This window comes from Chiloscyllium punctatum, chromosome 3 (genome assembly GCF_047496795.1).
Source record: "Chiloscyllium punctatum isolate Juve2018m chromosome 3, sChiPun1.3, whole genome shotgun sequence".
NCBI lineage: Eukaryota > Metazoa > Chordata > Chondrichthyes > Orectolobiformes > Hemiscylliidae > Chiloscyllium > Chiloscyllium punctatum.
Genome location: NC_092741.1, coordinates 63,577,030 through 63,598,629, shown reverse-complemented (window position 1 = coordinate 63,598,629; position 21,600 = coordinate 63,577,030). Strand labels below are relative to the sequence as shown.

At 39.5% G+C, this 21,600-nt stretch overlaps 1 protein-coding gene across 2 annotated transcripts in view; it reads left to right on the top strand.

The window, feature by feature from the left end:
* Positions 1-21,600, top strand: part of LOC140454735 (interferon gamma receptor 1-like) — a 62,476-nt gene that overhangs the window by 38,857 nt on the left and 2,019 nt on the right. Inside the window, exons 2-6 of one of the 2 annotated variants that reach the window (XM_072549620.1) lie at positions 9,508-9,637; positions 9,738-9,919; positions 11,121-11,284; positions 13,280-13,436; positions 19,487-19,596. In XM_072549620.1, the coding sequence (XP_072405721.1) occupies positions 9,508-9,637; positions 9,738-9,919; positions 11,121-11,284; positions 13,280-13,436; positions 19,487-19,596 (743 nt within the window). Of the gene's footprint in view, positions 1-9,507; positions 9,638-9,737; positions 9,920-11,120; positions 11,285-13,279; positions 13,437-19,486; positions 19,620-21,600 lie in introns of both variants that reach the window. The other variant, XM_072549622.1, reaches the window with a different exon arrangement.

Genomic DNA, 21,600 nt, shown 5'->3' with positions numbered 1-21,600 from the left:
CTAGTCATTGAAGTCAACTGAACCACCTCTCAGTAGAGTAGTCTCCAGGGACATAAAAATCAGTTCCTGCAAGTATGAAGATATATCCTTCCAGTTTCACCTGCACTATTTGGGATGGTATATGCCATCAGTGCTCTCGAACTTGCTTATCTTGGTACTCATGACAAAAACTCCACTCCTTGATTTCATTGCTCATGTTTCACCAGTAGAACACATCTCTTGCCTTCCTCAGACTTGATTCAGTTCCCTGGTCGTTTGCATGGATGTACTTTATCATCTCTCCTCACAATTTCTTTGAGATATTTATTTCCTTTAAACAAAATGCCATCTTGGGTTGTCAACTAATGTCTCTATATCCAATAAGGTCATATAGTAGCAGCTGCATCCTCATGCTGTCTGGCCATCTTTTTGTTACTATTTCTTGCAATGGTTGAAGATTTGCATCTTGTTGGATAGTTTGCTTGATTTGAGAAAGGTGCTTGTATGTTATAATCAGGGCCTTTGCTGAGTTGATGGCTTCATGATAACGTTTGATGTTGATGTGATATACTCCTTCTGCAATCTTTATTCCAAAGTCAGAAAACCCCCGCTCCCCTATCGGCTTGACTGAACCAACTTGTTGTATGATATACAGTGATTCATCAGAATCTTCAGGCAGTAACTCTCTTGATGGCAACTATGCTGCTTGTTGTGGCTCTTTTTGGTCTTAGATTTATGGGCAAAATTACTCAACTTTCTTGCAGTAAACACTGGTTTTCCTGTGCACTGGTTGTGCTTTTCATCCATACATGCCATCTTCTTTTGCATGATGTTTCTGCAGTATTTGCATCCTGCCCTGTGATTGTCCCAGCCTCCAGCATGTGTCAGTATACTGCAAGACCTGTTCTCTTCTGCCATGAATCTGCTCTGGCTGTAGATTCACAACCTTGGCACTTTCTTCTTTTTAAAGTGGCAGTTCACAGATTTGCAGTTGTGCATTTTAGTTCAGCTCTGGGCATGCACCGCAGTGCCTCTTCTGACACCACCTTTTGAGTGTACAATAGTACAGCTTGTTGAACACAAGGACTTTATTGAAGTGAAGCTTAAGATGCCAATCTTACAGGGTGTGAGCCTCATGCGAGAGTGTGTCAACTCAGATAGTTTCTGCATGACTATATTTCAATCCAACTATTATCTTATTAAACAAGGAAATCAAAGGTTATTGCAGATAGAGATCAATGTGGAATTTGAAACGCAAACAGATCTGGCGTGACCTATTGAATTGTGGAGCAGGTTTGAAGGTTCGAATGCCTTACTACTGTATCTATTTCATACGATCATGTTGGGGTATGAAATAGGATCTGTTTGTTCTGTTTCAAGAAGTAATACCATTAATTGTTCTTGCTAATTAAGAGTTTTTGTAAGATAGGATTGTTATTCAATTTCAAAACTTACAGAAGGAATTCACTCTCGTGCAGAAAGCCCTACTTTATTTTTAGGTGGCAAGTTATGACAATATCAGTGGCCCTAAACAAACAGTTCTATATGAATGGGTATTTCCATTAAACAAAAACAGACAATAGTCAGTCTGTGAGAATGTGAAAGCAAAAACATATGTTATTGTTTTGCGTAGGGGCTGTTATCAGGACTCAATGAGCATTGACATTTTAGTATGCCTTTCTCTTTCGGATTCCCTTGCTTGTCCAATATTTCTGATTTTAATTCATTATTTCAAATCTTGCAGTTTTTTAAAAAATGGTTCTTTCAGAGATGAACTATCTGTTTTGACACACTGCAGGGAATGCTTATTAGGATGACATTCTAGATTTGTAAGTAAAATTGGTTTAAAAGACATATCATTCTCTTGCCTTGCAATGCTGCACGTGATGCTACTGTTGTAACATCCACTTGTGTTATATCAAGTTGAATGAGAATGTAATAGGTTGACTAGATTGATCCCAGGTACACTCCTACTGAAAGGATCTGAAATACATCCCAACTTGTAATTCTCCAATATGAGATAGTAAATTTCTGTTCCTGAAAATTAGTTATGAAACACGTTTGCAATTATCATAACACAATTATTGATGAAATGTCACTAGCATTTGGTTAGTAATGCAAGAGACCGTCCTTGTTGAATACTTTGAAACAGAGGTACCAGAACATTTAAGCATTTCCATAAATCTGATGCTACTTAAAGCCTGCAGAAGCTATATCAAAGGTTAGTGATAATTAATTTTGATTATTTAGTCTAGCTATATGAACAATTGAGCTCTTAACTATTTTCTTTCACATCAGGATCCTATCGTTTACTTTTAATGAAGGAAACACAATCATTCTCCTTTCATTTTAACTCATTTTTACCAATGGAAAGAATTCTGATAATTTTTCAGCTAACTGTAAGCACAACACAGTATGAGTGACTGATAAGTAATTATTTGAACAAATGGTGTGTGAATATCTTCCATATTACCCTCTCGTTGACTCCCATATCTGGAATGAATGCCCCAAAGTTTGATAAAAGGTACATTTTCCAGCCAATTTTCAGCTTAACAATATCACAGTACTTGAGAAAGTATCTTGTAATATGGAAGGAGTAGGTGACGGAGGCAAAGTGTAGATTAGATTCCCTACAGTATGGAACCAGGCCCTTCGGCCCAACCATCCACACTCCGAAGACCCTCCAAAGAGTTACCCACCCAGACCCATTTCCCGCTGTCTAATGCACCTCACACTATGGGCAATTTAGCATGGCCAAGCCACCTGGCCTGCAAACCTTCAGACTGTGGGAGGAAACCAGAGCAAGCCCTCGCAGACACAGGGAGAATGTGCAAACTCCACACAGACAGTTGCCTGAAGCTGGAATCAAACCTGGGACCCTGGTGCAGTGAGGCAGCAGTGCTAACCACTGAGCTACCATGTGTACATCAGAAGCATCCTGTATTATGTTCTTCCCATGTGAATCAACAGTAATTATACAGGCTTTATTCATATGAACAAAGATCCTCTGCTTTTCCTTCTCCTCTCTACTCCCAAATGCATTTGGCCTTATTTGAGTCTAAACTGATTCATCACAACGTCGTGTTTCTGTGTTCCACTTTATTTCATGAATCAAATACAATTGTATGCTTTTAACTCTATATTTTGGTGGCTATTCACAGGTTTTATATAATGCACTATTAACCTATGATAAGAATTGCTTGAATATATTTAGATAGATATTGCCATCTAATAACTAAAGCCTTCATTCACAAATTGACATCAAAGGAATGATTTATGTGACTGTTGTGGAGGGTCAGTTAGGTTGGGCATGGTTATTGCTCAGGACTTCGTATTTCATATGGAATGAAGTACAACAGTAATGGCTATGCACACTTTTCTAAAGTTGTTTAAAACGTTATCATTTAAAGAACTGAAAGTTGGTTAGGTTTAGCACTTTTCTCATAAACTTGAATGTTTTGCAATGATATCAGAAGTGTCCTCAGTATAACAGGATTTTGCAGTCCTGTGTTAATCTTACTTCTGTAATCCACGATACGAAGTTCTCTGTTTCAGTTCTATGGGAGCACTGATCGTTTTTGTAATACATATTCGCCATTTTCCACAGGAGGAGGTGGAACCACTGGTTCAGTTTTTTTCCTAGGGATGTGGCCAATGCTGTCAATAAAAATGTAATTGACAGTTCCCACAAAGCCTGAGGAAGTGGAGCGTCTTTGCTTCAAGCATATTGCACACCATGGTGTTAGGCAGTAAATTCAGGTATTGACTCCATAATGGTGACAGTGCAGTTATGTCTGTCCAAAGCAGAATGGTGTGTTATTTGGAGACTGTGGTGTTTGTTGATCTTATTGCTCTTGCCTTTCTCATTGGTGCTGAACACAGAAATCATTGCGGGCTGAATTTTCCTGGCCCTGCAATGGCAGTGTGGGATCCCAGAGGGCCATGAAAATAGGTCATGACAGAATGTGTCCTTGATATACTCCCACCAGCGGATCACATTTGCAGCTGTGAATGGGATTAGTTCAGTTAGTGTGTCTTTGAAACCACTGCGCAGCAGCCATCTTCCAAACACTACCAGCGCCTTCCAAAACTTCCACACGAAGAGGCCACCAGTCAATGGAGCTAGACTCCCTGTAACACTCAAGGGGAGGTCATAAGAGCCTGAGATATTGGAAAAAGCACTGCACTACAAAATGGTCATAACACTGGTATTGCCCCTTAGTTTAGGGAGCTTTCTCCCTGCTGTTCCTCAGACTTTTGATACCACTTATGTCATTCAATTGTGGTCAGTAACTGAGAATGGAGGACACTTCTTAGATGCTTCCAGCTCAAAGAGCTGCTGCAGTATGCTCCATGAATGATACATATTGCAGCCACGTTGGTGCTAAAGGAAGTGAATTTTGGGGCAGTGAATGGCAAACAGCGTTGAAGTGACTGGCCCAGTTAAACTCTGACTAGTAATGTTAGGTGGGAGATTTGGTGACGGTGATGCCTTAGCAGATCAGGAAAGTTGCTTGTGACTTTTATTTTCTTTTTCAAAGTGGTTCCTTATATATATATATATATATATATATATATAAAATCAGAACAAGAATGAGAGGGTACTGATTTAAAGTGATGTGCAAAAGATTCAAGGGTGATGTAAGAAAAATCTTTTTCACACAGCGAGTAGTTAGGGTATGGAACACACTGCCTGGAAATGTAATGGAGGCAGGTTCAATGGAGACAATCAAAAAAAATTGGATGATTATTTGGATATTAATAAAGTGCAGGGATATGGTGCAAAAGCAGGAGATTGCCACAAGATAATCATGCTCATTTGAAGAGTTGGTACAAGCAAGATGGGCCAAATGGCCTCCTTTTGCACCATACTGATTCTGAGATTCTGTGACTGACTATGGAAGTATCCCTGACTAACTGTCATCATCCTTCACCCTACTAAGGACTGCACCAGTTTGACTTTCACATTGCACTTTCTTGAAGCACAAATAAACTGCTGACATAGCTGTGCCGCACGATGATAAGTTCATTCCTGAAGTGACTGGTAGACTGACTGTTCAGTGCTCCCCAGTGCAGCAAGCACCCTTTGTTCTCAAAGGCAAAACAAGCCACAGAGGATAGCAGCTGGTAACTGAACACTAAAGATCTCGTGCTTTAAGAAAGCAATGAGACTCATACAGGATTTGGCAGCCTGTAAATCAGTGCTGAAGCCGATGAGTCCTTACTAAGAAAGCAATGATAGACAGAGGCTGACAGCCTAGAACTAAGCAAAAGTGATGGAGTCCTAAGAAAGCAAGCTGAGAACCATAAGGTGTATCCTATAGTGATGTATGTGTATATGGCCTTGGATGCAAAACAACGTGACAGAAACTTGCATGTCCTAGGCGCTGCTGAGCTTCAAAAGTATATTAGAGAAGAGTCTGAATTGGTCTGAGACCAGGCATGGTGATGCGACAAAGCTGGTGATTCACTAAAATAGAGTTGCGTATTGAAGGGTGGCAGAGGGTGGTGGCTAGACAGGGATGTCATTCTGCAGAAGTAGGGGTATGATGCTGGGACAAGAATTCAGGGAGCTGCAGCCTACAGTTACACTCACTGATTTACATGGTAGGAAGTTGTCCCTTTGAGATTCTCAATGGAGGAAAGAAGAGTTTGAAATGATACGTAATAAGGCCAGTTGGTGCATTAATGAGATGCAAATGCCTGGAAATAAGATATGTGGCATAAAAGAGCAAGAATCTGAAGTCATCATTCAAGTCATCCATTTGAGGGAAAAAATTGTCTCAATGTTGGAAATCTATTTTTTTCTCATTCATACAATACCACCTCACTTTTCTGGCCTGTAATCTTGCCACACCAGGGAGAGAGAAATTCCTCTCATATGGAACATTCTGCACTGTCCAACCTCCTAGAAGAAATGAGGGATATCAGTACAGTCCTTGTGGAGACCAATTCCCATCTTCACATTGAGAATACCTTCCATCATGTTGTGTGGCACTATCAGTGTGCTAAATGGGACCGACAGATCTAGTAACGCAAGGCTAGACATCCATGAGATTCTGTGGGTCATCAACAGCAGCAGCATTGTAGTCCAGCATAATATGCAATCGCATAACCCAGCATAGCCCCCACTCAGCCATTACCATCAAGCCAGGGGATCAACACTGGTTCAATGGAGGGTACGAGTGGGCATGCTAGGAGCAGCACCAGGCATAGCTAATGATGTGCCAGTTGTCAACCTGGTGAAGCTACTGAACAGGGCTACTTGCATGCCAAAAGAATCAGCAACTTTTTTTAGCCACCTTTTCATCAGTCTGCATTTAAGAAAAAAGCCCACCAATTCCCACTTGCCTGCATATTCCAAGAATATTGTAGCATGGCAGTGAACCATTTGGTCTGTTTGGTTTGCTATACAGCTTAATTTCTTATTAATTTTCTTTCCAAAAATGATGGGTGCTTTCCATACCATCAGGAGTGTGTCAGCATTGGGTGGGGAAGCACTGGGCGAGTCACTAGTTATATTTAACATATCTCTGACTGAAAACACGCTTGACCATGTGCCATAAAATCCAGTCCCATGTTTCAAACTACTAATAGACCATCAATGACTTTGTTCATGTTGACCTACCTTGTTTTAAAATGAGTGAGTATTATGTGATGTCATCAACAGTCACTGAGAACTTTATTCGGGACTTTGTGTGACCTGCCGTCATTGCGTCATTAGACGATTGGCAGAAACTCCAAACAAATGGGCTAACAGGTTTTCAGCCCATGTTCTTCTTGAGTCAAGGTGTGTGATCAGATTAATCCTTGAGAAAGTTTTAATTAGAAGTTAATTGTAGCTTTGTTAATGGACCAAAAACATTGAGAGTGTAAACTTGCTCCGTGTTTACGTTGCATTTATAGTGCCTAAATGAGGTGTGATTTTGGTTCTTTGCAAGATAGCCCAGTAGGAGTAATTTCCAACATGATGTCGTTAAGGTACCTTCTCTTAGTTTCCTCACTGTTTCAGAGTCTTTACATGGCTTATGGCTTACATGTGTTACAGTGAGAGCCAATGCTGTAGCAGTGAGTTCATTGCATTTGACATGCTGAAGTGTAACTTTAGCTGAGATTTACAAGGCACAACAGCTGCCAGGCTCTGCTGATGATTTCCAGACATAATCAATCTAGAGTTTACAATACAAACTTATAAAGCAGAAAAACACTTTTACAAAAAAAGAAATTGGCATTCTGCCTACACGTGCATGAATTTGTTTTCCTCAGGGTCAGAGTTCCTGAAATCATTTGGACCTTTTGCTCTCAGTCACAGTTTCTCAAAAACTGATCTAGCATTGCCTCTGGGCAAACTCTTGTTACACCATTGATGTTATTATTATGGCGAATGAGCACGATGGATGTAGCAGAGGAAACCAAAGTGGAATTTACTTCACGAAGAACAAAGTATGTCATCACAACCATCTGAGCAGGTAAAATGCGGTTTAGCTAGTGCTTCCCACTACAAATGTTGATGAAATATAGATATTAATATGCGATGCCAGCACAACTAATGCAGAAACATTAAAGTATGTGAAAAATGTCAACTTTTAACACTACTACTCCGAATCTCCCACTTTCAAATGAAGGCCCATACCCTTGAACCAGTATCTATTCTATCATGCATTTATCCTGCAGCCCCCTTATCCCTTCCAAGCATTATTGCTGTGTTTTCTTTCCTTTGTTCTTTCATGGGTAAGTGTGCATTATTGACATGGCCAGCATTTATTGCAAAGTCCTAATTGCCTTTGAGCAAAGAAGCTTGTTAAGCCAATTAAGAGTTAACTATATTGCCATGCTTTCAGAGCCAAATGTAGACCATTGCGAGGTAAAGAAGGTAGATATCCTCTCTAAAAGACATTAATGACTTTTTTTTTCCATTTACTGATGATAGCAATGATGGTCACCATTAATTAACTTGACTGCCTTTTATATTCCAGATAATTGCATTTATATTCAATACAGTTGTAGTGAGATTCCAACCCACATTCCCCAGAGTTTCATGCTGTGGTTCTGGATTTCTAATCCAATGACATTTTCACTGTACCACTAATGAAAATGTTAGCAGTGTATAACTATAGAGTATAACATTAATTATCATTATTAACAAAATGATGTATATTAAACTTCATCACAAACCAACATAATCAAAGGCCCTTCCACCTTGGTTATACTTTCTTCCACACTCTTCCATTGGACAGAAGATATAAAAGTTTCAATTCACATACAAACAGATTCAAGAACAGTTTCTCCCCCTCTATAAAAATACTTTTGAACACACCTCTCAAATGATAACATTGATCTCTCTCTCTCTGCACCTTCTCTGAGCTGTAAGGAGACGTTGAATAGGCTGTGATGTTTTTCCCTGAAACAGGAAGCTGAGGGGTGACCTTATAGAAGCTTATAAAATTGTGAGGGGCATAGGTAAGGTGAATAGCCAAGACATTTTCCCAAGGTGGGAGAATCCAAAACTGGAGGGCATAGGTTTAAGGTGAGAGGGGAAAGATTTAAAAGAGACCTGAGGGGCAACTTTATTGCACAGATGGTGATGAGTATATGGAAATAGTAGAGGTGGGTACAATTACAATACTTAACAGATGTTTGTACATGTAGATGGATAGGTAGCATTTAGAGAAACATGTATCTAATGCAGGCAAATGAGACTGCTTCTGTTTTGAAAATCTGGTCAGCCCTGGAAGAGTTGAGCTGAAAGGTTTGATTCTGTGCCGCATGACAGTGTAAATCAGCTAACACTTTGGATTACAGAAGTGAAGAAAACATTTCCTTAGTTTTATTATTTTGTATTTTATCACAATGCATTCCAAACTGCAAACAATCAACCTGTTCTGAATTAACACAGTTTTTCATGAGGTGCTACATAGCTGTGTCTGACGATTGAGGTTTCCTTTTGTCCATATGAGAAATTCAGGTCACCAACCAAGCCTCATTATGAGAATCCCAACAAGCGGCAGACAGGGGTAGATGTCCCTTCGGGCACATTGATGTGTAACATTAGCCATGCAGGATGTTGCCATCAATCATCGGATTTCACTAGAATTATGAGAGGCAGTTCAGGAGAAGTCTGCTTCCCCTGCCAAATTTCAGATGTCTCAGCTTTTTTGACCGTAATGCTCTGGATCTTCTACCTCAGGCATCAAGCTCCCACACAGGAATGGACATCTGTGACTTCTAATTCAGTGATTCCCATAATCATTGACATCCGCCATGACGTCCTGATTGTAGGGAAGAGCATAACCAGTCAGCTCGTAATATGTTTTTCCATCTGAGAAGCACTGTGACTAGGAAACTGTAACAGGAAGTCTCAAATTTCTAAACTGCTATTCCAGATCTTTCTCCTTTAAACAAAACCACAGAATGTGGACACTTTGGCAGTGGATTTATAGAATTTCAGTAATGCTGATGATGTTTCTATGAATTTGTGTATCTGGATTCTGCCCATATTCTTATATTTAAATATTGTTTATTTTGCAGGTTATCATAAACTTTCTCCTCCAGTGAACTTGTCTTTGAAGTCACACAATTTTAAGACCGTACTAACATGGACTTATGTAAATAGGACATCTGAAGCAACAAACTTTACTGTCCAGTTCAGGGATTACCAGTGTGTATTTATTTTAATATTTAACATGTTATAATTATTTCAAATAGTTTGAAATTTGTCAATCTGAACAGGACTTTCTTTACTTCTCCTTTACATGTAGGACTGCTCGATGGCAACTGTTCCCACCCTGTTCGAACATTGCTTTATATCACTGCGACGTCACTGAAGCCTTTAGTGTGAACCTTAGTACATCAAATTCCTATTACGCCAAAGTCAAAGCAATCACAAAATTTGAGGAGTCACAATTTGTCCTCACAGAAAGATTCAGCTTTCAACAGAATGGTAAGTGCATCTTATGTTTCAACAGAACTTCAGAAGGCTGAGCTATAGAAATCAACGTAATGAACATGGATTGTATTCCTAGAAAATGTAATAAGAAAACAGAACTTTGGAATAAATGGACAACTATACAGAAAGGTAGGGGCATGGAATTAGTGGAGTTGCTCTTGCAGGGAACCTGCACAGACACGATGGACTGAATCATCTCTTTCTGCGCTGTAACCATTTATTTCATTTTCTTCTGCAATAGCATACATCAAAAGACCCTCCAGTCTATACTGCTTATGCCATAGGATTGTAATATCTTGTGCATCAAAACATATTCTGTCCTGAATCACCCCCAAATCTAACAACCTGCTCCAACCCTCTATATTCCCAGGCAATATCAATTTTATGACAAATTATGATGAGGTTTCCATACAAAATCGGTGGAGGTCTAGTTAATGCAAAGAAGTAATTGCACAATTACATCATTGGTGCCACAATATTAGCTTCCACTGGGGCAGTCTTCATTATGTGAAACCCAACCACAGAAGTGCAGTGGCAGCAGCTGACTGGCTATGGTGCGAGATCCTATGATGCAGTGGTGGTGTCCCTACCTCTGGGTTCAAGTTTCACAGTAGGACTTAGCCATGATACTATTATTAGATTGTAAATCTTTCCAATACACCATGTTAGCTGATAAGAGTGGGAACATTTCCTGGTCAGCCAGAATTGTGAGGTAGCTTCAACTCAATAGCTTCCCCATGTTAAAAGACTCTGTGTACATATTCTTGCCATGAGCAAGTGTCATCTTTTTATCTGAGGGGCTTCACAACTAGCTCAACTAAAATAAATAAATATAAGAGATTTTCTTTTGGCTGAACTTCTTGAGAATCTGGTAAGTGAAAGAAAATGCTGCAATAATTCCTGAGGTCTTCCTAGCCTGGATTAGCCCTGATCACATCTTTATGTGACATTTTTTTAAAAAATTGCTTCATGGAATGTGAACATCACTGGTGTAAGCAGAGAAAGTGCTCATCGTAATATTCTGTCTGTGTGACATGTTTGCATCCACTGATTTAACTGAAACAATAATCCCACTTTTGTAAAAATGTCAATGCCACTCAATTATTGTGAATAATAGCTATCCTTTATGAATAATGTCTTTAGCAGAATTCTAAATGCTAGTTAATTACTTATAATGTTTCTATGTTTTAAACAGCCACAATAGGTGCGCCCACAGTAGACATTTCAGTTCATGGGCACAAAGTAGTTTTGAAATGTATATACCCTTTTGTTACGAAACTCACTACAGCAACTGACCGGAAAGTAGACCATGACTTACGGTGCGATATTTGTGTTTGGCAAGAAGGACACAATGAATTGGTATGTACAACTAAAAAAGGAAATGTCATTAACAGAATGTTGGTGTGCACAGTTTACGTGAGCAGAACCTCAATGACCATGTCAAACAATTGGCCTTTGGTCAGTTATGTTCCTTATTTTGTTCCTAAGTTCTTTTGGTCATGAACTTAAATTTGCCTCCTGTTGCTAACAAAATAATGTAATAATGGGAATATTTTCCATATTTCTAAAAATCTTTCAGAATTTGGAATAGCCACTTTGTGTTTTCTTTATGAATTATGTCACAGGAAGTGAGCAGAAAATATTCATTAAAGCCACAGCTTGAGTGAAACTATGAGAATATATGCATGAGTGAGGCACGAGTAAGGGGCAGAAGACGTGATAAAAATATTTTTCACCCAGCGAGTGGTGGGAATCGGGAATTCTTTGCCTAACATTTATGACATTTAAGGAATATTTAGATTTGCACTTATAATGTCAAGGCATACGTGGCTATGGGCCAAGAGCTGGAAAATGGAATTAGAATAGTCAGATGCTTGTTTTTGATTGGCACAAATGCGATTGTCTGAAGGACCTTTTTCTGTGCTATAAATCTCTATGATTCTCTGTTTTTTTCCAGTCTCTCCAGATAAAATGATGCCATTCATCCATATTGCCATCTTACTGATTTGAGTATAAGTTATAAAGTAACTCACCTAAAACTCAGCCCAGGATTCTAACTGTAACTTAACAACCCGTTTGAGTAGCTCATGTTCCATTAGGGTCTATCGTTTCTCCAAGCCCCACCCTCATACATTTTGCCCCTCGGTAACATCACCCACATGCACACTGATGATAATAACTTTCATTGCCTCTAATTTATTATGCTATTTGCTCACCATTACATATTGCGTGATCAGAGAGATCCTCCAAGTAGAAATGGGAAGAGCAAATTATTGTTTTTGAACAATATCTGTTCCCAAACCATTCCTCTTCCTGGCCACTGCCTGAAGCTGAATTATATTATCTACAACCTTACTGAATGACCCTGTGCTAACCTTTTGAACCATCATGAAAAACCTGAACCTCCATTTAATTGACTGTCTCTGACCCTGCTTCAACCTTTGCTGCTGAAATCTCATCTATGTTTTTCCTACCTCTACACTTGACCAATGCAATACTTCTCTGATCAACCTGCTATCTTGCATACAGCCCTGCCATAATCTAAGTCCTGTTCTTGTTCAAGTATCATATAATTTCAGCAACAGAATTGTACTTTACCTCACATATTTTCTCCAGCTCTGTTTATTTTACAATCTTACCCATTGTAATCCATTCACTCTCTAATCTGCTTTTTGTAATTTCCTGATTTTCTTTGCTGTCTTTCCTATTCTTTGTCCCTTTTTCTGTTCTTTCTTTCCTCTCATCCACATCAAGTTATTATCCTTGCATTGACATAATTGGTTGGAACTTTTCTCAATAAAGCTCATTTAGCACATGGAGGTGTATAGCTGAAATCTCTCTCCACCAAAAATTTAACTCCCTGATTGCACACTTTATCCATGAGACTAGTTATATGGCACTAGATGTACTGATGAGTTTACTTCGTTAATTTGTCTAATAATTGTGAAAAAAAACACCTCTTTCTGTTTTATTTCTTCAAGCGCCCACGGTTCCAGCATGAAATAAATAAAGACACTATGTGTCTATACCATCCATTAAATCTTAAGGATATCTCAGGTTCCTTCACTTAATGACTTGTTTTGAAATTAAATCATTGCATAACAAATGCGAGAGTGGGACTTGATCCCACAACCTCGAATTGAAGCAAGAATGCTTACCATAAGTCAAGTTAAAAAACATTTGTTGTTGTCCTCCCATGTCCAAGACATTGAACAGCTTCTATTTTACACTGAAACTGGAAAAAACCACAACGTTTCTTTGGTGACAGCTATGAAAAGACAATTTAATTTCAGGCATATTATAAAATATACAGATATTAAAGTAAATTGTCATAATCTTCCTCTTTTATTGTAGAAAAATTGTGCAACTCGAAAATCAAAATTTAAGCTTAATATAACACAACCAAAATTCACTCTGTGTGTGTCTGCTCGAGTGAATTCAATGCAATGGGAAATGAAAACAGAATGGTCAACGCAAAAGTGTTTCCAAGTCCAATTCTTAAGTTTGCATGGTAAGTGTGTTGAAATGTACGCGAGAATTACATCTCGGGTTGCATTGTAAATTACTGCCATTCAAATGTCAGTGGAAATGGCCAAATACATCAAATAAAGCCCATGGCTAAATTTTTCCTCCTCTGTGAAAGTGGGCTTGAAGACAGAGAAGGATCCTTCCAGGAAAATAGGGGAGAGCAATATCAGGCTGGCTTCTGCCACTGAAGAACTTTCCCATAGGCAGACAGTGACCTGGATGGGCTGTCGGCATCATGGAGACATGTGACCAATTAAGTTGATCATGAATCCAGATTTTAAGAGTGCACTGACATTTAGTTTTCAGTAGAGCAACACAACTCTATGGAGCGAACCTCAATGTTAGAGGAGTGAGATGTCATCCAAACCAGCAGTTCTGTCTCCGAGAGATAGGAAGGCTTGCTCCTGTTGTCCAAACATTGCACCGGGTAGTTGTCTATACCTCAGCTTCGAGGAGCCTAAAGGCTGTGCACCTGATGATTGTAGCTCTAAGTATATGTATGTACAGGCACTTCCAGGTTGAAAGTCTCTTGTGAAAAGTTACCTGCCTCAGCACCTTGTACATGTGTTAATAGCAAAGTGAGCATGGAAGTGATCAGTAAAGAGACTGCCTCTGAGAAAGGTGTGCCTTTGACATGCAGTTGTTAAATACAGGTTCAGGTTTTTCATTTAATCCTGAGGTCAGGATCCAAGGCCCATGCGGAAATCAGTCCTATATCTGTGTTAACCTGCAGATCCCATGATAACTAATATTTGCCACACCCCAAACTATTATCTAAAATCTCATTATAAATGACCACATTAGTTTCTCTTAATAAGGCTCTTAGTGAGCTTGTTGAATCTTTGCATCTCAGATGCACTCCCTTTACTTGGATTATAATCTGAACATACAACTGCTGACATACTGTATTCACAGTTTACAAGTCGATGGACATCCATTTTATTGGCACCAAAAAGCATGAAGGATAATACCGCCTGATCCACCTTTTCAGCCATGAAGTGCCATCCTTGATTTAGCAGTTAGCCTCTGAGCAGTGCTGGCATAGTGGTAATTACTGGACTAATAATCCAGAACACCCCCGTTAACCTTCTGAGAGTATGAGTTCAGTCCCACCAACTCCCAACTGTGAAAATTTGAATTTAATATAAATCCCTAATTAAAGTGTTAGTGGTGTCAATGTAACCACTGCTGCTTGTCATAAAATCTCATCTGGTTCATTAACGTTCTTCAGGAAGCAAACCTGCCATCCTTGCCTGGCCTGCATGTGGTTGACTTTTAACTTCTGGGCAATGAGGACAGTAAGTGCTGGTCTAGCTGAGTGAATAAAATAATAAATTGTTTGCTCAAAGTATTGGTTCAAGAGGCATGATACAGATTGGGTTAAAAGGAAGTTGCATGTTTTTGTTTTATGGTGGTGTTTTGGGGGTTTTGTATTAATTCATGGGACGTGGGCATCACTAGCTGAATTGGCATTCATTGTCAATCCCTGATTGCCTTGAGAAGGTAATGGCCTTCTTGAACTGCTGCAGTCCATTTGGTTTAGGTATCCCCACACTGCTATCGCAGGTGGGGTTCCAGGAGTTTGATCCATTGACATTGAAGGAACAGTGATATATTTCTGGTCAGGATGGTGAGTAACTTGGAGAGGAACTTGCAGGTTGTGGTATTCCAAATTATTTGCTGCCCTTATCCTTCTAGATGGTAATGGTCACCGGTGTGGAAGGTGTTCCCTGAAGAGATTTTCCACAGTGCATCTTGTAGATAGTACTCAATGTCAATGGTGGAGGGATTGGATGCTTGTAAATGTAGTGCCAATCAAGTGGGTTGCTTTGTCCTGCATGGTGTCAAGCTTCTTGAGTTTTGTTGGAGCTGTACTTATCCAGGCAGGTGGGGAGTATTCCATCAAACTAGTGACTGCCTTGTAGATGGTGGACAGACTTTGGGGAGTCAGGAGTTGAGTTGCTTGCCACAGTATTCCTAGCCTCTGAACTGCTTTTGTAACCACATTACTTATAGTCCAGTTCAGCTTCTAGTCAATGGTCACCCTCTGTAGTTGATAGTGTGGGATTCAGTATTGGGAATGCCATTGAATATCAAGAGACAATGGTTAGATTCTCTCATGTTGGAAATGATAATTGCCTGGGACTTGTGTGACACAAATGTTACTTGTCATTTGTCAGCCCTGTACTGGATATTGTCCAGATCTTGCTGTAGTTGGACATAGACTGATTCAGTATTTGAGGAGTCCTTATTGGTGCTGAGCATTTTGAAGTCACCAGTGAACATCCCCACTTCTGATCTCAAGATGGAGGGAAGGTCATTGATAAATCAATGAAAGTGGTTTGATTAAGGACATTAGCCTAAGGAAATCCTGTAGATAAACAAAATCAGAAATGGCTGTAGAATATCAGCAGATCTGGCAGCATCTATGGAGAGAAAGCAGAGTTAATGCTTTGAGTCCAGTGGCCTTCCTCAGAAGCCTTTCTGTGAGTTGTTGTGGGTTCCCTCACCATTTGCTGCAGATTCAGTCTAAGATTTATTTCCTTTAGGGCCTGACCGGCTCAATCTGTAGTTCTGCTGCCGAACCATTCTTGGTGGTGAACATTGAAATCCCCCACCCAGAGTACATTCTGTGCCATTGCATCCACAGCACTTCCTTGAACTATTGTTCAAGGTGGAATTCTGATTCATCAGCCGAGGGAGGAGGGAATGTTATAATCAGCAGGAGGTTTCTTTGTCTACTTGATGCTATAAGACTGGCTCAATGTTGAAATCTCCCAGAGTGTCTCCTTCTCAATCATATTCCACTGATCTACACCTCTGCTGGTTTTCCTGCTGATAGGATAGGACATACCCAGGGTTGGTGATAGTGATGTCTGGGACATATTCTGTAAGGTATGTTTCTGTGAGCATCGACTGAGACTGACAGGCTGTTGGTTGACTAGTCTGTGAGACAACTCATGCAATTTTAGCATAAGCCCCCAAATACTAGCAAAGAGGACTTCTTAGGATTGACAAAGCTGTGTTTGCTGTTTCTGTTTCTGGTGCCTTAGTTAATACTTGGTGGTCTTGCTGATTTCATTCCTTCTTCCTTTTCTACCAACTAATATGACTGAGTGATTTGTTAGGCCATTTCAGAGGGAAGTTAAGAGTCAACTGTGTTGCAAGACCAGGTAAGGACAGCAGTTTCCTTCACTAAAGGACATTTAAGTGATGTTTTAAGACACCACCCACAAGCTCACGCTCCACCAACCACATAGAGCAGACTACACATAGTATGGTGTTGATGAACTGAGATTTGAAATTGGTCCTCCTGGAAATAAATGAAGGATAAAGCTGGATTTAAATTACAACTCATAACATTTACTAACTCACCAAATAACTGCCACAGTGAAAGAATTCAGTGTTTGTAAAAATAAAATCGGTCTGAGATTGGAAGAAGGAATTTGACCTGAAGCAGATGTTTAAAAGTAAAACCAGAAGAGGGTTCAGTTACTGGCTAGATCTTCATAAGTCTGGATCAGAATGGGTCCTTAAAAGTCATCAGAATGGTTACATCATCATCAGGAATGTGTACACTCTTATCTGGACCAAATCAAACAATGCAGCATTTTAGACTAACTGCTAATTTGGGTAACACTTTATGGAGTAAAATAGCCTATTGTTGAAGCGGAAAACCAAGATTATTCTGGGAACATTAAATACTTCAATTCCAATATTGCTGTTTTCCTGTAATTCATCATCAAGAGTTGGCAAAAACATGAGGACCCATTATATCACATCAACCATAATCCTATTAGATTAGATTACTTACAGTGTGGAAACAGGCCCTTCAGTCCTACAAGTCCACACCGACCCTCTGAAGAGCAACCCATTCCCCTACATTTACCCCTTCACCTAACACTACGGGCAAGTTAGCATGGCCAATTCACCTAACCTGCATATTTTTGAACTGTGGGAGGAAACCAGAGCACCTGGAGGAAACCCATGCAGATACAGAGAGAATGTGCAAACTCCACACAGACAGTTGCCTGAGGCGGGAATTGAACGTTGGTCTCTGGCGCTGTGAGGCAGCAGTGCTAACCACTGTGCCACTGTGCCACCCACTCCTATTAGACAGACTGCTGAGTGGAAATGTTTGAAACAATTCTAATGAGAAAAAAGTACATGAAAAAACCATTTCATATGCATAACTTGTGTAACCAAAAGAATAAAAATGAAGCTTTTGGTAATTTTCAAACATGAGCATTCCAAGTTCCTTGTGAGATTTGTTGTGCTGTTCGATAGATTAGGATGAAGCGAAGTTCCAGATCAGTAAGGTATGGAATAAACATCCCTTAGGTTATATAAAAATGCTGCATATTATTGTGGGACACATTTGGATCATCTGTAACTGATGAGATCAAGATGCACCTGTGAAGAAATAACACCCACATTGTAGTTATTTCAGGGGATTTAGCATGCATCGTTCAACCTTTGGATATGTGCCTGAACAAACCACTTTGAGAATCATGTTCACAGCAACTGGAATGGGTGGTTGGTTGAATGAGGAACAAACTTTAGCAAAGAGTAGAAAGTTGAGTGCAGCTGTGTTTGATGAGGCTTCATTATCAAATTTCAAGATCAAAAATCATCAGATCATTCAAGAATGTTAAATACTCCAATTCAGTAAATGGAGAGAGAGATGGTTTGTCCAGGAAGGGTGATTCTGAAACCAAAAATGCCACAGTTGATCTAGAACAGGATCCTTGCAATGCCACTATTCCCAAAGCGATTCAGAATGAATTTGCTGCGTGATGCCAAAGGCAACAAATTTGATCATTTTGAAATAGTTTTGTTGTGGTTTCAAATATTTTGTACAGCTATTTTATTCAATAAGCCATGCCATGGTCATTTAATATGATTGACTAATGTTATTTTTCTCACATTTCAAACTAGAAGTCATGTACACTGGTAGTTCATATTTTATATTTGGTGTATGAGTCATACCCTGTTTTTGGGAGTAGTATTGGAGCCTTCAAAGGTTGACTTACACAATATGATCTACAGTACATTATGTGGAGTATCAAGTATATTTTGTTGGACAAATGAATAAGAGAAAATGCAATGAAAAACCTTGAGAAATTAGTAGAACAAATTGTGATGTTAATCAAATTGATATCCCTCTATTCTTCTCGCCTCCAGTCCTTGGACTCAATGAATACATCGTCTCAATGTCACACAATGCATATTATTTGATTATCCTGCTAATTTTAATTCAGCTTCCATTGACATTGAGACATTTTACTCTTAGTGATGGCAGTTGGCATTATTTCATTACAGTTCATATTCAATGACAATACACTATCAGAGAAACAAAAGGAATAATAGAGTATTATGTTAATTGACATTAAAATATAGAACCAAAAGCCCTCGGTGCTAGGGCAGCAAGATAAACAATTTTCAGACAGAAGAAGAAGTACACTGTGGGGTATGTGAGAATTGCATGTATTCTTTGTGTCTAATGATATTAAGGGCCTCAGAAGCGTTGGATTTGAAATTTAGTAAAAAATGTTCCTCAAACAGACTCTAAGGATTGCTGCACTGTCACTGTCACTCCAGATTTTCTGGAACCATTTCTCCCATCCGAAATGATTATCTTAATGATATGTAAAGGTACATTATCTACTAATGCCAAAGTACAAATTGGCTTTCTAGTGCACTTCATTTATGTATAATAATTAGGTGTGTTTTAATTATACCCCTTTATTGTGTTTTCATATTTTATTTTAACTTAGTGATTCATATAGAGAAATTCCTTTGACTTTGGGACTAGGAATAGGATCAGGGGTTCATTTATGAATTTCTTGGTCATCATTTTAAGAGAAGTTATGTTATGTTCTGCTCTGTGGTATAGGTTTAAATAATATCATCATTCCAAGGAAAGTTACAGTATTTTGCATCACATTTTATCCAGCATAATTGTATAATTCTATTCTTACCTTCAGGACAAAGTTGTAATGCTTTATTTTGGTTTCTTCTTTTGCCTTCCAGAAAAAATTCTATTTGGACATGTAGCTGTGATTGCATTTTTCGTAGGGCTTATAATTGTCAGCATCATCTGGATATTTGTAAAGAAGGAATTAGTCTTACCAAAATCTTTGGTAAGTCATCCCCTACTATACAAGTAAGGAATGCCCTCATCCAGGTCATTTATAAAAATGACAAACAACAGTGGACCCAAAACAGATCCTTGTAGTACCCCACTATAACTGAACTCCAGGATGAATATTTCCATCAACCACCACCCTCTGTCTTCTTTCAGCTACCAATATCTGATCCAAACTGTTAAATCACCTTCAATCCCATGCCACCGTGATTTGTGCAATAGCCTACCGTGGGGAACCTTATTAAACATCTAACGAAAATCCATATATACCACATCAAACGCTTTACCCTTATCCACCTGTTTGGTCACCTTCTCAAAGAACTCAATAAGGTTTATGAGGCACAACCTACACTTCACAAATCTGTGTTGAGTATCCCTAACCAACTTATTCCTCTCTAGATGATTATAATTCCTGTCTTTAATAACCCTTTCCAACACTTTACCCACAACCGAAGTAAGGCTCATAGATCTACAATTTCCAGGGTTGTCCCTACTCCCTTTCTTGAACAAGGGAACAACATTTGCTATCCTCCAGTCTTCTGGCACTATTCCTATAGACAATGACGACATAAAGGTCAAAGCCAAAGGCTTGGCAATCTCCTCCCTGGCTTCGCAAAGAATCCTAGGATAAATCCCATCCAGCCCAGAAGACTTATCTATCTTTACACTTTCCAGAATTGCTAACACCTCCTCCTTATTCACCTCAATTCCATCTGGTCTGGTAGTCTGTATCTTAATGTTCTTTCAACCACATTGTCCTTTTCTAGTGTGAATACTGACGAAAAGTATTTATTTAGCAATTTCCCATCTCCTCTGACTCCACGCACAACTTCCCATGCTATGCTTGATGGGCCCCAAAATTACTCTAGTCATTCTTTTATTCCTGATATACCTATAGAAAGCTTTAGGGTTTTCCTTGATCCTGTGAATGGCTTCTCATGTCCCATCCTGGCTCTTCTCAGCTCTCTCTTCAGGTCTTTCCTGGCCAACTTGTAACTCTCCAGTACCCTTACTGAGGCATCACATCTCATCATAACATACCTTCTTCTTCTTTTTGACAAGAGATTCAACTTCTTTACTAAAGCACAGCTCCAGTGCTCGACAACTTCCTCCCTGCCTGACCGGTACATACATATCAAGGACCTGCAATAGCTGGTCCTTGAATAAGCTGCACATTTCAATTGTGCCCATCCCCTGCTGTTTCCTTCCCCATTCTATGCAACCTAAGTCTTGCCTAAACATAGTAATTGCCTTTCCCCCAGCTATAATTCTTGCCCTGCGCTATATACCTATCCCTTTCCATCACTAAAGTAAACATAACTGACTTGTGGTCATTATCACCAAAGTGCTCACCTACCTCCAAATCTAACACCTGGCCGGGTTCATTACCCAATAACAAATCTAATGTGGCCTTGCCCCTTGTTGGTCTGTTTACATACAGTGTAAGGAAACCCTCCTGTACACATTGGACAAAAACTGACCCAAATAAAGTACTTGATCCTGATGAAGGGCTTATGCCTGAAATGTTGATTCTCCTGTTCCTTGGATGCTGCCTGACCTGCTGTACTTTTCCAGCACCACACTCTCGACTCTGATCTCCAGCATCTGTAATCCTCATTTTCTTCCATCTAAAGTACTTAAACTATAGTATTCCCAGTCAATATTTGGAAAGTTAAAGTCCCCCGTAATGACTACCCTGTCACTTTCGCTCCTATCAAGGATCATCTTTGCTGTACATCTCTGGAACTATTTGGAGGCCTATAGAAAACTCTCCTTTCCTGTTTCTAATCTCAGTCCATACTACCTCAGTAGGCAAATTCTCAAACATACTTTCTGCAACTGTAGTATTGTCCTTGGCTAACAGTGCCACACCACCCCCTCTTTTACCATTTTGTATGTTCTTACATCTAAATCCCGGAACCTGTGATAAGCATTCCCGCCCCTGTTCTACTCATGTCTCTGAAATGGCCACAACTTCAAAGTCCCAGGTGCCATCCCA